Source organism: Eschrichtius robustus, chromosome 14 (genome assembly GCF_028021215.1).
Source record: "Eschrichtius robustus isolate mEscRob2 chromosome 14, mEscRob2.pri, whole genome shotgun sequence".
Lineage (NCBI taxonomy): Eukaryota > Metazoa > Chordata > Mammalia > Artiodactyla > Eschrichtiidae > Eschrichtius > Eschrichtius robustus.
In genome coordinates this window covers 2,357,942-2,375,363 of record NC_090837.1, presented here as the reverse complement: position 1 = coordinate 2,375,363, position 17,422 = coordinate 2,357,942, and the positions used below count along the sequence as shown (strand labels likewise).

General features: G+C 42.8%; 2 protein-coding genes across 10 annotated transcripts in view; one reads left to right on the top strand and one right to left on the bottom strand.

Annotated features, from left to right (window-relative positions):
- PIWIL1 (piwi like RNA-mediated gene silencing 1) overlaps positions 1 to 9,097 on the top strand; it is a 35,236-nt gene extending 26,139 nt beyond the window's left edge. The window contains exons 19-21 of the mRNA XM_068562546.1: positions 744 to 891; positions 1,047 to 1,189; positions 7,732 to 9,097. Of these exons, the coding sequence (XP_068418647.1) occupies positions 744 to 891; positions 1,047 to 1,163 (265 nt within the window). The 3' untranslated portion in view covers positions 1,164 to 1,189; positions 7,732 to 9,097. The remainder of the gene's footprint in view (positions 1 to 743; positions 892 to 1,046; positions 1,190 to 7,731) is intronic.
- Positions 9,098 to 11,151: 2,054 nt separating this feature from the next.
- RIMBP2 (RIMS binding protein 2) overlaps positions 11,152 to 17,422 on the bottom strand; it is a 75,291-nt gene continuing 69,020 nt past the window's right edge. For 4 of the 9 annotated variants that reach the window (XM_068562539.1, XM_068562537.1, XM_068562540.1 and 1 more), the window contains 2 exons: positions 14,411 to 14,545; positions 13,741 to 13,911 (listed from right to left, as the gene is read on the bottom strand). In XM_068562539.1, the coding sequence (XP_068418640.1) occupies positions 13,885 to 13,911; positions 14,411 to 14,545 (162 nt within the window). In that variant the 3' untranslated portion in view covers positions 13,741 to 13,884. Of the gene's footprint in view, positions 12,249 to 13,740; positions 13,912 to 13,983; positions 14,546 to 17,422 lie in introns of those variants that run through there. The other 5 variants (XM_068562536.1, XM_068562538.1, XM_068562541.1 and 2 more) reach the window with 4 other exon arrangements.

The window sequence follows — 17,422 nt, the reverse complement described above, 5'->3', positions numbered from 1 at the left end:
ATGTTCTTTAAAACTTAACAGCTGCTGTTACTACTCAAATACTTGGAGAAGTCCACTTTGAACGATAATAACGTGCCTAAACTGGGAACAGAGGTTTTGATTCTAGCTCTTTGGTGATTTCTCTGTTCTTTTGGGCACGTCATTTAACATTTCTGGAAGCCTCATTTTGCTAAATAACAGTAATCTGTTGTAGATCAATTCTGATTTTAAAATTTGTCTAGTTTCAATGGACATAATAAATTAGAGTTAATTTGTTAATATCTGTATCAGGTCAGATTACAATATATCTCTGGACTGATGTTTAATTGGCACCAAAAAAATGAAAAAACAAACAAGTAAAAACCTGATGTTCCTTTACGTTTGCACTACTTGGTTCTCGATTCTAGAGCCTGTTGCCGCCCAGCCATCGCCCTCAGATGTGGAGCGGAAACGGCGACCCGGCTCAGTGGCACCGTCGTGATTAGCAGCCGTGTCGGATGTTTGTTAATGCCCCGAGGCATCAGTGATAGATGTTTAAAAATATAAATAGTAGTAGTATCTTAAACCTCTTTCACACGTAAGCATTCCAAAATGGTTCATGAATAACAAGTTCTGAATTCAAGGAAGCACATTATGTTTTGAGAAGATGACATTACATTTTAGTGTACCCGATCTTTTCACTGTAAGAAACTTGAGCCATCTTAATTTTAGCTTTCAAAAAGATGAGCCTTACACCCATGTGTTTCTTTCTTTTGTAATCCCAGGTATGATTTTTTTATCGTGAGCCAGGCAGTGAGAAGTGGTAGTGTTTCTCCCACACATTATAACGTCATCTATGACAACAGTGGCCTGAAGCCAGACCACATACAGAGGTTAACTTACAAGCTATGTCATGTCTATTATAACTGGCCAGTAAGTATTTTTTTAATTGATGTTTATTCACATCAATGAGACTCACTTTTCAAAATGGAATTGCTGTGTTGTCTAAGGCTTTTACAGTTAATACAGAGATTTCAATTTAGAGAGCTAGATTCAGAGTAACAGAACCTTTTCTTTTCCCACTGAAGGGTGTCATTCGTGTTCCTGCTCCTTGCCAGTATGCCCACAAACTGGCTTTCCTCGTTGGCCAGAGCATTCACAGAGAGCCCAACCTGTCACTGTCAAATCGTCTTTACTACCTCTAACCTACAGAAGAAGACAAGATGTAGCGGTTTGTTTTCTTTGTGAAATTATAACTTGGGGATTTTTTTAAGCTTCTGTTTTTTAACTGTTACCTTTCCAGGTGAAACTTGGGAAGGAAGTTAGGAGATCTAGAGTCTTATTTCTAACAGTGCTATTAATTGACTTATTTTATAGGTAAAAATTAGGATTTTATATTTTATCTTGTTTGATTCTCGTAAATAGGCTGTGAGGATTTTTTGTTTTGAAAAAAAAAAAGTGTGGATAAGGTGCTTTGGATTATAAACAGATTCTTAAAGTATTGGAAAAGTTGGGATTTACTTGAAAGTGCTTTCAGGAGTGAGCAAGTCCTACTTGTAAGGCTATATTAACCTTACTTTTGAAATATTTATTTTGAATTTAAAGGAGAGAAAAGGCATAAAGTGGAGGCTCAGCACAGTCATAGGTAGGATTTTATTTGAGCGTCTGATGATCTCATTTTAAAGAAGCAGCTGCCATTAAATAACCTATACAAGGTATAGGAAAGGTGTGAGACTGTGGAGAAATAGGCTTATTTTTATTTCATTTTGGGGGCTAGGTGTTATGGGGGTTAAAAAAGAAGATAGTTGAAAGTTTTAAATTTCTGTCCAAAGATACATTTTAAGACTCCTTAATAAAAGAGGCCAGTAGTCTATATTAACATTACTGTTTTTTTGCAACTGGGACATCATTGCATTTGTTATAAAATAAAATTGCAGTGATTGTCATCTTGTTTGAATAACAGTGTAGTTTTTGTTTTTACTGAAAGCATATGCATTTTCTTTCCATTTATTATATTTTTTAAAACTGCTGGAGAGTGCACTCAGAGGACACAATTCCATTTATAAAAGCTAAATTTGTGTTACTTATGAACTTCAGAGTAAAACTGTCAGGAAACGCTGCCACCTCAAAATTAACAGTATAAGACTGGAAATCCTTAACTTGTAAGAAAATGCAGACTAAGAAGTCTGTGTTTTTGTGAAGTTGTCAGTTGTAATTATTCACACCTACACACGTGTAGGAACTTTCAGGGAACCTTGCAAAGAGCAGGCCCGAAGTCCATGAGTGGCTGTGTGCGTGAGGCGCCTTTAAACACGGCCTGCGAGTGTGATGGGTGTGGACCTTCACGATCACACACGAGCTACAGGGACTCTGATCTCAACGAGTGCCCTTCAGTAACGTTCCCTGCCTTACCATTCCTGTGCTTGTTCTTATCGAATAGCTGCCTTCTGGATTGAGCCTTATTAACATATTGTGAATGAAAACCATTTTATTTTCCCTTTAGTTCTTTGAGCTAATAGCTGTTGTTAACATTGTTTTTGGCTATTAGCCGAGGTTCCTTAACCTGTTTGATTTCTAGACGTTAGAAGGAATGAAACACAGGAGATTGTGACGTTTCAGAAGAATGCCAAATAAAGACAGTAAAATCGATGAAAGTTGCTAAATGTTGTCACAGTATTAAGGAACATAAGGAAGTCTAATTATACAACTGCAAAAGATTGATTTGGGGCAGCTTTTATTTATGGATTTTTAGGGCTAGTCAGTAACTTAAGTCATTAAAGTCTCATACTTGGCAGGTTTTAAACTATCCTTTAAAGTTGAAAGGCTTTAATATCTTTAAAACTATGAAAAATTGATAAATGTGGTAATTCCGGGAAAGTTGCAGTATTCAAAAGACCCTCACTATATCATGAAGCCTTTTTTTTTTGCAAGGGACCAAAAAAGCCTCAAATTAATGTAAGCCAAAAAGGGTTATTGACTGGCTTTCTCAAGTCATCCTAGGCAGTGGTTCCCAAATGGAATGTTAAACGTGACCTTGTTTGCTTTGAAATAACATAGACTACTGGGCTCCAGATCAGATCCAGGAATCAGAACTTGTAGGGGAGAGGCCAGGTGAACTATTAAACGCATCCCGGGTGGTTTGTCCGGGAATCTGGGCAAATGCCGGTTGAGAAGGTGTATAGAACCTAGCTGATGGAATGCTATCGGGGATCTGTCTCTTGCTCTGCTTCCTTCTGGGTTGGTTCTAATCAGGTAGGATTACAAAGATGGTCACAAAACCTAGATGTATGTCTCAGCCTCACTGCAATGAAAAGGAACACCTCGTCCACAATGGCTGCAGCAAAGCTCAGGCTGTCTGCACATCCTTGAACCTGAGGGACACACGGCCCTGATAGGGACTCAGTAGCTGCCGGGTCAGATGAGGCCCGTCTGGGAGTGGGTAGGGGAATGGCTCCCCAAAGGAAAACTTAGGTGCTGCAACCAGACGATGGGACAGACAAGTGAGCACAGCGGACGCCTCCTGGGCGTCTCCTCTGCTTGTTTAACAGCAGGTCAGCTCGTGACGGAAGCAGGAGTTGCCCTGGTCCCTAGAGGGACAAGTACAGCCGAGCACCTGTAAGGGAATTGATTGCAGTGCTTCCAAAGAACAAAGCCAAAACTCTGAAATCCAGGCTTCTTCCTTAAAAGAGAAATACGCACACCCGAGTTCTACTTCCGAAGGCCTTAGCATTAAAGACACTTCAGGTTCTCCCTTCTCGGTGCCTGGTCTGACCCATCCAACCTGGCGGTTCCTTAGGTGATGAAGCAGTTTGTTGGGGGTGGTTCCTCAAGTGCATCACGACGGGTAATCTGCCTAGTTTTTTCTGGGTACACGGGGTTTGTTTCCCCTCAAAACTCCAAAAATGTGCCCCTCATTGAAGCTTTCTGTTAGTTTTACATGCTGTTCCCTAGAGCTCACAGAAATCTTGTTTGAGGATTCTGGAATTTCTGTCGGGAAATTGTGTCTTTGTTCTCTCTGGGTTGAACAGAAAGTCTGTCTCAACATCAGTTTCAGCCTGATGCTATGATACGAATCTTCAGAAGTCTGTGCATTTTTAAGGTTTAATTCTTTCTTGTAGCTATAATATTGTCATTCAGATACAATATTTCAAGGGCTGGGTCTAGGTCGGTTTGCATTCATCATTCCAACCCAATTAAGTCGTTTAAAAATCCAGGGTGAAAAATAGAGAAATGCTAAAATTGTGAAGTGATGAAGTCAGTGGAGAGTCCACGTGCGGCTGCTTTGTAGCAAGCTGGTGGCCCCCTGGGCTGCAGTGCCCCTGCTCCAGGTCACACTGCCCCTCCCAGCACCCTGTGCTGCCTGCAGCCAAAGTCCAGTGGGAGCTCCAGACCGCAGCCTCTGTCTGAGACCCCCCATCCTGCCTCCCGGCATTCTCGGTCTCTTGCTGGTTCTTCCTGGTCTCCCTAACTTCAGAATGTTGGAGTGCCTCCACGCTCAGAAGTAGGATCTCTGAGAAGCAGTAAGAAAAGAGTTTCTTTCTACTCTTCCTCCCTCGGTTATTCCATTCAGTCTCCTAACTCATTTCTGTGAAACCGCTGCCAATTTACATCTCCAGGCCTGGCCTCCCACAGTCAGATGTCTCCGAGTGTCTGATTCAGTGGTTCTCAAACTCTTTGGTCGAGGAACTTCCTGACCCTCTTAAATTGCTGAGGACCCAGAGAGATTTTGTTTATTCGGGTTATATTTATTAATTGTATATTAGAAATTATATTTTAAAAACGATACGGAAACCCACATTCCATTAACTGTTAGACTGATGCTGCCGTCATGTCATGAAGCCTCTAGAAAATACTGTATACTCGTGAGAGAATAAGAATGAAAAAGGCAGATGACCTCAGTGTTAACAAATTAGGTCCTGTGGTCCCCTACTCTGGTCCTAGCCCAGCCCAGACCCTCTGCCTTGGCAGGGAAGGTTCTTTTCCGTTAGGGTTCACACAGCCAAAAAGAAAACTGAAGCTGAGATCAGTGCAGTGCAAGCTTTAGTCAACGGCCAAAGAATGGAGAAGTGGGAATTTAGTTCACAGGTCAACCTCTCACTCACGCTCATGTGGCGAGAGGGATTTGATTTTAAAGAATAAGGACAGTGCGGGGAGGAGCGAGGCCGATGACGGGGAGGCATTCGCATTGTTCTTCGGGGGAAGGGGCGGGGTTTCCCTGAAACGGGATGCCACCCTTTCTCTGTCCTTTTTTGGTCGGCAACTTCCAGGTCATGGCCGCTGGTAGGTGTGTCACTTAGTAGCTGATGTAGTAAAAACAGCGTAGATGAGACTCGGCGTCTGTTGAAGGTCAGATTCGTTGCCATCTTGGTTCTAGCTGGTTCTATCTGGTTTTTGTTTTTCTCTTCATGTCGCTTAGTTCCTTTGTCTTGGGACCCTGTGACTTAAAGAGATATGTTAGTTCCTGTTCAAGGGAGGGGTTGGCAGGTTTTGAGCAAGAATCTGGTGTCAGCTCTGGCAACAGTAGGAAAATAGTTCTGACCATAGAAGCCTGGAAGAGTCTCAGGGTACCCCAGGGGTCCCCAGGCCGCACTATGAGAACCTCTGGTTGAATCATTTAATATGCCTGGAACTGAACTGTGATTTCTCTCAGACCTGCTCCAGTTCAGTTAATTGGAACTGCATTTTTCCAGATGTTCAGACCAAAACCCTTGGCATCTTTCCTTGAGTCCTGTCTTTCTCGTGTCACACTTTGGGTTCCTCAGTAAATCTTATAAGCTCTGCCTTCAAAATGTCATGAATATCCAGCCACTGTTCCTGTCCCCTCTTCCAAGCCACCACTGTCTCTGAATTACTATCACAGCCTCCTAAAGTGGTCTTTTTGCAACAAAGTGATCAAGTCACACACCTGCTCGTCTTGCAGTGGGTTCCCATCTCAGGAAGACAGTCGTTGCGAGGGTGTGGCATTGTGCCGTCCTGCTCTTCACAGACCGCCCAGGTGCCCTCATCCTGCCCGAGGACCTTTGCTGGTGCTCCAGGCCCAGATTTCCACGTGCTCCTTCAGGTCACCTAAGATGTCACCAGCAGAGGGACCACTTTCTAAATTTTTAGCATCCCACAGGCATAGAGACATAGCCTTTCTGCTCTCTCCAGCTTTGCTGGTATCAATAGTATATTACTTGTGCTTTTTATATTCTCCTCCCCCACTAGAATGCAAATGATTCTAGGAATCCAGGAGGGCAGTAATCTTTGTGTCTTGTTCACTGTTGTCTCAGAGTGTCTTCATCAATGTCTGGCACGTAACAGGTTCTCAAGTATTTATTGAAAGGACAGATAACTAATGTAACCCTTAACTCAGTCAACCAGCCCCTGTACTTCTTATGCATGTTAATGTCAAGGGGCCCCTGTATACTCCACAGAGGTTCTCGTCCTGCGCTGTATGTTCTGGTCACCAGAGGGCTTTAAAAATTCCTAATGGCAAGCCCCCACCCAGTTCTCGTAAGTGAGACTCTTGGCTTGGGACTTGGACATAGGAACACTCAGAAATCTTAGCAACAGCTGGAATAATATCATACAAGGCAAAGAAGTGAAATCATCCATGTGGGCAACAAGGAACACTCAGAAATCTTAGCAACAGCTGGAATAATATTATACAAGGCAAAGAAGTGAAATCATCCATGTGGGTAACAACCAATCAGGCTTCCGAGAAACCTGGATCCTAAGTCCCAGCTTCTGGCCACACCTCAGCACCAGACGTTCTGCCGTTGGATTGTTTTCTTCGTGGGTACCTGGAAAAGGAGGTCCTGCCCAGTCCATCGTTGCCCATGCTCCCCACCCACCTGACCCAAGTCCAGTGCAAGGGTCGATCAGGTGTGGCAGGAAGGAGCCCTTTGGAGGGGGTATGGCCTCAGCTGTGGTGTGGCAGGGCTACCCTAGCACAGGCAAGCACTTGGCTCCTGGCCCTGCGGTGAGCGGAGATTGCACCTGCCCAGGAAGCAGCCAGCCCATAGAGGGTCGTTCCTGGGCTACGAGCCACCTGATTTAGGAGTTTGCGTGCTTTCACCCTTTCTGTGAGGGGTCAGCCTCTTCCCATCTGGCCTCAGGGGCCTGTGAGGTTGGGGGATAGGAGTAGTATGTATACCTCCTTTCTGGACAACACAAGAATCTTTGAGCACTCTAATCCTGTTCCCTCTTATCCAACTTACATGCCATTGTTCTAAATCAACTTTATTGTAACTTACATGTACGTGAGTGCAACTTGATGAGCTTCTGACAAATGTATACACTCCAGTGTCTCTGCCACCACCAAGATTTAGAAAAATGTCTATTCCCTCCCACAGAAGGTTCCTTCTTGCTTCTTTGCAAACAGTCCTTCCCACCTTGACCCCAAGCAACAATGATCTGCCTTTGACCTACTCTAGTTTCATGTAAACGGAATCATACGGTATGTACTCCTTTGCATCTGACTTCTTTTGCTCAGAGTGCTTCAAAAATGTATCTGTTTTGTCTAATTGGTTTGTTTGCTTAAGCAGTATTCCATTGTAAGGTTGTATTTCACATCGTTTACTCACCATGGACAGATGGATATTTTGGACGTTTCCTATTTGGGGCTATTATAAACTCTAGAAAAATTCTGTTCAAGCCTTTGTATGGACGTGGTTTTTATTTCTTTTGGGTAAACACGTAGAAGTAGAATTGCTGGATCTATATGCTAAGTGTCTCTGACTTTATAATAAGCTGACAAGTGACTGGACCCTTTTCTATTCTCCCCTCCAGCGCTCGAGAGTTCCAGTGGCTCCACATCCTCGCCAGTCTCTGATGATGTCAGTCTTTTCATTTTAGTGGGTGTGTAATGTTATCTCACTTGGATTATTAATTGCATTTCCCTGCTGACTAATGATACTGAGCATTTTTTATGTGCATATGAACCATTCTTATAGCGTCTATGAAGTAGCTGCTCAGATCTTTTTGCATACCATCTTTTAAATTGGTTGGTCTTATTGACTTGTAAAATTTCTTTGTGTATTCTGGGTAAAAGTCTTTTGTCAGGTATATGCACTATGAATGTTTCCTCTTTGTTTCTGGCTTCCCGTTTTGCTTTCTTAAGTATCAAAGAGAAGATGTTTTTAAATTTGATGGAGTCCAGTTATCAGGGGTTTTTTCTCTTATAATTTGTGCTTTTTGTGTCCTGAATAAGACATCCTTCTAGCCAAATTTCTCCTGTGTTTTCTTCTAGAAGTTTTATAGTTTTAACATTTTCATCTAGGACTATGTCCTGAGTTAAATTGTGTGTATCATATGGGGTAAGAGTCAGTTTTCCCTCCTGTGAATCCCCCTTCTTTCTGCAGAATTTCTAGAAAATACCATATTTCCCCCATTGATTGCTTTGGCACCTTTGTTGAAAATGAACTTACTATATATGTAAGCATCTATTTGTTCCATTGATTTATATATATCTTAATTTATATATAGCTATATTTTACATACAAACAACACTGCCTTGATTACTGTAGCTTTATAATAAGTCTCAAAATTAGGCAATGTTAGTCTTTCCACCTTGTTCATCTTTTTCAAAATGGTTTTGACTATTCTAGGTCGTTTGCATTTCTTTATAATTTTTTAATCAGTTTATCAATTTCTGGAATAAGCCTGCTGGAATCTTGACTGGCATTTCACTGAATCAGTAGATTTACCCGGAGGGAAATTGGCATTTAACAATACTGAATCTTCCAAGCCATTAACATTTTTTATATCTCTATTTAGGAGCTTTTTCATAGCCTTTAGGCAATGTTTTACATTTTTCAGTATATAAGAAGTCTTGTATGTATTTTGTTAAATTTGTCCCTAAGAATTTCATGTTTTTGATGCTACTGTAACTGATGACATTTCTTTCTTCCTTTATTTTGTATCAGTTATATATCGATATTTTAATTTCTGTCTAATTGTTCCCTGCTGGGAAGATTGATACAAAATATGCACTTTATACAAAAATACAATTGATTTTTGTATGTCGACCTTGTGCCCTGTCACCTTGCCAAATTCACTTATTAGTACTAACTGCGTTTTGTGGATATCCCTTAACGTTTTCTGCATAAACAATGTCATCTGCAAATAAAGACTGTTTTACTTCTTCCTTGCAAAAGCGTATGACTTTTCCTTCCTTTTCTTTCCTTATTGCAAGGCTAGAAACTCCAGTATAGTGTTGAATACAAGTAGTCAAAGGGTCATCCTTGTGTTGTTTTTCTGTCTGGCAGAAAGGGCAAGTGGTCAGTCTTTCATCATTATGTATGTTGACTGTTAACTTTACCAAGTTGAGGTAAATTCCTTTATTTTCCTGGTTTCCTGAACAGCTGTTGATTTTGTCCAGTGCTTTCCTTGCATTTATTGAAATGACTGGGTAGCTTTTCTCTTTTGTTCCGTTAATACAGTAAAACACCTTGATTTTCTTCAGCATGTTCAACCAACCTTCATTCCTGGGTTGAACCACAGTTAAATATAGTGTATCATCCTTATATATTGTTGGATTCAATCTGCTAATGTTTGGTTAAGGATTTTTTCTCTAATCTACATTCATGATGCTATTGGTCTGTAGTTTTCTTACAATGTCTTTGCCTAGTTTTGGTATCAGGATAATGCTGGCCTCATGAGTTTGGGCATTTTTCTTTCTTCTCTCTTCTCTGGAAGAATTTGTGTGCAGTGGGCCGTATGTATTCCTTAAATGTTTCGTAGTATTCACCAAAGCTAAGTCCAGCTCATTATCACTTTGGGCTTGCCTACATTTTCATATTTTAGGAAATTTGTAAACGTGTTCAAAAGATTTAATCCTGGTTACTTTTACTGATTTTATTATTTTTTTGGGAGAGATTGTCATTAATTTCTTTTTACTGTGGTAAAGTATATGTAACATAAAGTTTACCATTTCAACCATTTTTAAGTGTGTAGTTGCATTAAGTACATTCACATTGTTGTGCAGACTTTAATTTCTTATACTGATATTTCTTAAACTGGAATATTTTTAAATTAAAGACATTCTATTTAATCTAGCATTTCAGCTTTTTTTTTAACTTAAGAAGATCTCCAGAATTGATTGATCTTGTGTAACTGAAACTTTGTCCCGTTTGACCCACATCTCCCCATTTCCCCCACCCTCAGCCCCTGGCAACCACCATCCTGCCCTCTGCTTCTAAGTGTTTGTTTGACTGTTTTAAGTTCCACATATGAGTGAGATCACGCAGTATTTCTCTGTCATCAATTATTCATACGTAACCTTTTTTGTAAATGCGTTAGGTGAAAACATAGTTCGATGTGAATGACATTATGATAGCACTTATTTTATATACTTGTATATAGTTTCATAAAGTTATGCATTTGAATTATATTTTCACCTTGCACGTTGGTGTTACCTCTTAATGATAATAAACCCTATTATTTGGAGAATTTTAAAATAATTAAGGATTTCAGGAAAATGCTTTGTATTTGAAAAATTAAGCTGTGTTTTATTATACTTAGCTGGTGTACCTCTTTATTCAGATCATTTGAATTCTGGAGTTGCCAAAGGGAGATGTTATGAATATGGTTTGAACTCACTCTCGACGTCTTTGTTGCACGTGTGTATTTCACAAGAAATACTCGGTGCGAATTACCTTTCTTTTGCCACTGAGTGGATTGTCACCAACAATGCGAGGGTGACAGCACTTTGTAAATGACTGCCAAAACACAGGTCAGAATTATTTTAGAAAAAAAAATAGTGCCAGAAAAGGTAACGTTACAGAGTTTTTCTTGTACATATAGGAGAAAGGAACTCAGTTATGCTGCTATGATTTTTTTAAAAAGTGTTAAAAACAAACATACAGAATAAATGGCATTGTATAAAATAACAAATTTTATTTCTATAAAATATTTTACACTAGCTGTACACATGCACACACCCACACAGAACTTAATCACACACTAATTTCCTTTTAATAAATCTACCACATACTATTATATTACAATTTACAATATAGTTTTTGAAGACACAGTGGGGAAAGCTTCATCATTCATTTATAAACCTTCCATAAATTACAAAAGAAAGGCAGTCTGAAAAGTATGTATAAAGAGTAAAAACAATTTACAAGTGGACACGAATTACAAAATAGTAACCATCAAATACATCTGCCGGCAACTTTGTAAATCTTTTTGTTGTTGTTGTTCAGGTGCCAATGGTGAAGATTGGTATGGAATCATTTTGAACAGACTTAAATTTAGTATGTTTTTGGTGTGGCTTATGCATTATGTGGATTGCTTTACGTGTATGCTGTTCACTGTTGATTATTTGTGTATGGCATTTTGACAAATGATGAAAGTAACGTAAATCCATATGCCACAAAATGTAACACTGAAAGCAATGAATGTTACCAGCTTTTTGGCAGGTTGGAGTAGCGGTACTTTACCAGAGTTACTTCCTCTCCTCTTTTTTAAATGATTTGAATAAGTAAACATTTCCTGTGTGTTGCCTGGCTTGCTTCGAAAAGACGAAAAACCAGGATCTTATAATTGCACAGCCTGTGCAACTTGGTTTCAAACCACTGTGTCTGTGAGGGTGAAGGGCACTGAATGCACAACACATACAAAGTGTACACTGTAGTTTTTATTGGACAGTACAAATCATTGTGCATTTATAAGGCAGAACATCAAGGCGATTAAACTAGGAATTTCAAGACCAGCGTTAAAGTGAGAGTTATGCATCATGAGGCAAGCTTTTTTGAAAAGGGAGAGAGGTTGAAATCATTCCTTTCAGGGCAGATGACAAATGCACAAAGACTGGGACCCCAGGTAGGGAGTGAGCTACAAAGAGCTACTGGCCGCCCTGCGTGCTCACGAGACAGCCCAGCTCCCGCCAGGGCCCGGGCAATAACAAGAGCGATGGGCGCGGAGGCCCGGCGGGAGCACCAGCAGCCCTGTGTCCTGGCGCTGGGTTTAAAGGGGACGGTGGTGCAAAGAGCATTTCTCTACTGGTGTCAGGGGAGAAGATTGGTTTTTTAGGAAGTACTTGAGTCATGAAAGCCCTAGTTTGGAATTAAAGAAAATTACATAGATTTGGAAGTTGTCCGGAAGCACGTGAATCACTTCACTGCACCCAGCTTTTTCAGCAGTTTCTTGCCTTTGGAAAGCAGCCCCTTTTTCTTTCTCGAGGACATTTCCCTGCCTCTCCCGGGACTACCAGTACCCATAGATGACGTAGGTGACCCAGAATGGAGATGGGCTGTGGGAGATGGCACTCTCCTTGCTGTACCTGAACCCTCAGGAGGAACCTAGTAGGCACATTGGGACAGGTCGTTGAGTGCGTGAGCGCCGGCGGCATCCCTCCGCTCGCCGCGCGCCATCAGCAGCGCCGCGCTGCCCCGTTTCCCACCGGGCAAGGTAAGGGTGCTTCGTTTCTTCTCTGAAGGGTTGAAGTATCCCGTGAGAGGCACGCGGCCCTCCCACGGCATAGCTCAGAGAGGGGGTCTGAGGGGAGGGCCCTCAGGGAGAGGGCCAGCGGTGTGGGGTTTTCGGTTTCTTTGTCGTCGGGGGAGGGGGTGGCCATTGCTTTGGCAAAACAAAGCTGGGTAATCATCTACTTTGTAACTTAAGACCAGAAGCAGGAAGGAGGAGTCATTTTGAATTAGGGTGAGAGTAAGACTGGCCGAGTACCCATCAGTAATCTTAAAAGCAAAAGTTCTTAAAGGGAATTTTGTATTTGAAAACTACTTGGGTATATGAAATCCTGACATTGTTGAGTACATTCCTGGGTTAGTATACTATAGAAATACTGGAGATGGCACACCGGTTGAAAGAAAAAAAATAAAAAATAAAAAATAAAATGAACCTTAATTTCAATCAAAGAAAGCTTAAAGGCCCTTATCGTACGCTTTCATTATTTCCAAGGTATTAAAGATGCGTTTTTGTCGATACAGAGCACACGGTAGGGTTTCCGTACACTTGAGTGCTTCCTGGTGCTTCACAGGAGCAGAACTGTATTCTAACGCGGGCATGACGACGTGGGCTCACCCACGTTTACGGTCGCGTGCATGCCTGCGATTATAGAATATCACCTTTCCTCTCGCTCCCTTACCTCACCAGAGCCAACCTCTTTCTAATATGAGTATTCATTATCCGTCAGGCAAATATGAGCCCAGGGGCCTCAAGCTTCCTTGGATTTAAAATCAGGGTCTAATTCTAATGGAGAACACCTACTAAATCATCCCAAAGTACACCTGAAGATACCATCTATTCCATCTAATGCAATCATTTGAGCTGCATGTTTCATTAAACTTGGTATTGCATTGGTATACCAACAAAGCAGTCTTCCAACCAAACGCCTGTGTGTTCAGGACACTTGCTTGTGCTTTGAGGAGAAGCACCAGCTCTCCCGTAAGGTAGAGGGATGGTCACTTAAGAAAAAGCTGTCTGCTATTCCAGCCAGCATGGGGAGTGTTCAGAGCCAACTCTAGATCACCTCGTGCTCACTACTCATCCGCTCGATCTTGAGTTGTGGTTTTTTTAGGTAAAATTTCCAGAGTAAACATTTATTAGGTTGTGCTTTTTCCAAGAGTGGCTAACAATGCAATATGCAGCTTTAATTATGAATAGACATTGGAACACTCTGTGTAAACAAACAATTAGCCGGTTAAGAAATATGTTCCCAATGTTGGCCTTCCAAATATTCTTAATGTAAATCGTAGGAAATGATTATCAAAGATGATTTATTTCACTACAAATTCAGTTGCTTTACAACTGAGACCAATAACACTTTAGGTCCAGTGAGTTTTTGAGACATATTTCTTCTTTTTTTTAGCCCCCCAGTGAAGCCTTAAGTCTACCGCATTGGTCCATTGCAGGTAGCTTAGGTTGCTATGTTTACAGGTATCTTCAGTTGCTCACTTACGTGAAGGCTACATTGCCTGATTAAGGGGTGAAATGCACACTCTTCTTCTGTTTCCAAGCAGATGAGCAAAGAAATAAAATATATATAAAAATATAATATATAAAAACTCGCAGTGATGAAATAAAATAAAAATGAGACACCAAACAAATGTAATCTGATAGTTATATATGGCTGAGAAGTTCTTTGACCTTTGTTCGGAAGATCTGTTAAAACCCTGACAGGGCAAATAACCGCTATTGCCCACCGACTCTAAGGACCACCCATCCCCTTTTCTCTCTTAAGCTGGACTGTGCGTCTGTGATGTAGGACGGGACGTTCCTTTGTGAGCAAAGCAGACTGATTAGATTGAAAGGGGCATTTTGGTGAAACAAGTCAACTTGATTGAGAATTAGGAATTTTTAGGCACAACCCCCATGGAAGGGCAGAGAAAAAATTCAGGGTATATGCTTTTCGGCCTAAGACATAAAAAGAGCAATGCAAAGACGGCAATAGACCATCTGTGGCAGAGTGGGACAGGCGTTAAAAATGCTGAACACACGTGCTTACCCTTTTCGTCTTCGAGCGCGTCGGCGTGTCCTGCGGGTAGTGGGACGGCGCGTCAGAAAGATAGACTTCTACATCATCAGGCACTTCTTCTAGGAAGTTGGAGGGTACGAGGCCTTTCTGCCCATTAAGCTCCCCCTAAAAACACAAGGATGCGAAGAACAACTGACTCTATTTTTCCGGAAACCCACTTCTTGCTTTTAGGTAAAGGAATACGGCTCAGAGTAGCGAGTGTATTCTGGCTCAAAAGTGGCAGACAGAACCGGCACTCCAGTGTTTCCGGACTCCCCTGATCACGAGAGTGACCTCGGCCACGTGCTGGAAGTGCAGGGTCCCGGCGCCCACCCTGAGGTCTCGATCTGGCCCGTCTGGAGTGGAGCCGAGGATCTGTTGCGGCCAAGGGGCCTGGGTGGTTCTCAGGGTCAGGCACACTTAGGAACAGTCCTTGGGAGGATCTCACTTAGAGGTTCTCAGCCCTGACCGAGCTCTGAGTCCCATGGGAACTGGTACAAATACCGTTGCTTGGGTGCACTGAGAGAGGGGAGCGGGGGCGGGTGCCGCATGCGGGGGCAGGGCTGAGGGGGCCGGCCGGTTCCACCTGGTGTCTTTCGTCCTGTGCGTCGCTACAGCCTCACTGTAAGAATCCACCCAAGAGGGGAAGGTGAAAGTGTTGGCACCTCCTCGAGGTGACTGCTTCAGGTTGGTATATATCCTTCCGGACCTTTCTGCGCACTCACATGTCCATGCATGTAACACAGTTCCAACTGCCCACTGGACGTCAGTCCCGAGCAGTTCACAGCCCACCACGTCAACCCCCCAGTGCCAACTTGCCCCACAGAACCCAAAACCAAGTTCAGAACCGGCCCCAGACAACCTGGGAGTGTGTTTCTGTGTCCAGTAGGTCTAGGAGATGACAACTTGAAAGAGCCAGCCTACAACATCAAAATTAAGAACTGTGCATCCAAGAACATGACCAACAGAGTGAAAGAGAAACCTACACAATGGGAGAAAATACTTGCAAGTCAGATATCTAGTAAGGGGTTATAAAGGATATATAAAGAACTTCTACAACTTATCAAAATAAACAACCCAATTAAAAAGTGGGCGAAGGACTTGAATAGATAATTTCTCAAAAAAAAAAAAAATAAAGACAAATGGCTAACTAGCACATACAAGATGCTCAGCATCGCTACTCAAGGGGGAAGTGTAAATCAAAGCCTCAAGATACCACCTCACATCCACTAGGATGGCTACTATAAAAATATTTTAACGTTGGTGTAGATATGGAGAAATTGGAATGCTTGTACACTTTTGGTGGGACTGTAAAACGGTACAGCCACTATGGAGGAAACAGTATGGTGGTTCCTCAAAAAATTAAAAATACAATTATCATGTGATATGATCCAACAATTCCACTTCTGGGTATTTACCCAGAAGAATTGAAAGCAGAATTTTGAAGACTGAATTGTGCACCTATATTCACAGCAGCATTCTTCACAATAGCCAAAGAATGGAAGCAACCTAGCTGTGCATCAGCAGGTGAATGGATAAACAAAATGTGGTCCAGTGGAGTGTTATTCAGCCTTAAGAAAGGAAGGATATTCTGACCTATGCCACAACAGAGACGAACCTTGAGGACATTATGCTAAGTGAAGGGTCATAAGCAGACATATACTGCGTGATTCCACTTACATAGGTCCGGAGAGTAGTCAAGAGTCTAGAGACAGAAAGGAGAAGGGTGGGCGCCAGGGGGAGGGGACAGTGGGGGACTTGGTGTTTGATGGGGACAGAGTTAATTTTGCAAGATGAAAAGAGTTCTGGAGATGGGTGGTGGTGATGGTTGCACAACAATGTGAGTGTACCTAACGCTGTTGAACTGTACACTTATAAGTGATTAAGATGGTAAATTATGTGTATTTGCTCACAATTAAAAATTAAAATTAATTTTTTTTAAAGAGGCAGGTCCAGGTACCTCCCATGTCTTCCTGTGCGGTAATCCCTCCTGAGCCCGACAGCCACGTGCCCACCACGTCGGCCACCAGCTCCTTCTGCCTTGACCTTGACGATCCCACCCTCCTGTTTACCTGTGGCCACTTCAACCCTTCTTCCTCAGGCTCCACTCTTAGCTTGTCTTTCTCCGTTGGTGATACTTAGGCACTCTTTCTAGGACATCTTTGCTTTTTGCTGTGCATGTGTCCCTGGTGACTTCTTCCACGCCAGCGCTTGCAGACAACATGTATGTGCAAAGGCGCTGGAACTTCTGTCCAGTCCAGACCTCTCAGTAGGTCCAACAGCCAGATTTTCCGTCCAGCACCAGAGGTAAGCGCCAGACAGAGTAGCTGGCTCGTGCTGGGGGCTACGTTCTATGAAAACGCACAGCTTTACACACACATCCCCATCAGCACCATGTTCACATCACAGGAGGCACCTGTGTGAACCAAGACCGACAGGGGCCGCGTGTTCAGGCTCCCGGGCTGAGCCCTGCCCTGGGCTCCCTGATACAGCGGTGGAGGGAACTGCCTGCACTCTTCATTGTTTTCTCTCTTCTCTTGAGCCTTCAGCACAGTTCTGCTAAATCACACGTCAGAAGTGCACACGACATGACTTCACTGTTGGCGTCCGCCGCCACGTACCCCTGCACGAGGCGTGGTCGCTAGAGTCGTGCGCCTGCGTGAGCCCCCCTCCGCATTGGAGAGGCTCTGTAGCCTCAAGCTCAATAGTTTCTAAGCCGTGTTTTCCTCGCTACCGTGTCCTTATTTCTGTGTTCCCAAAGGCACCCGTCGGCTGAGGCAGAATCTGCAGATCCTCCTGGAAGAGGTCACAACTACAGATCTGAGCCCTGGGTGGCCGCGAGCCTAGCTTTGTCACCGTCTCAGTGCAGGCCCCTGCCCCTCACCTGGGCAGTTCCATCGCTCGTCACCTGGCCTCTTGGGACTCCCACCTCCCTTAGACGGCCCACTTGCGAAACCCTTGACCATAACTCTCTCTAAGAGAAAACCTGACATCTCCCCCCCC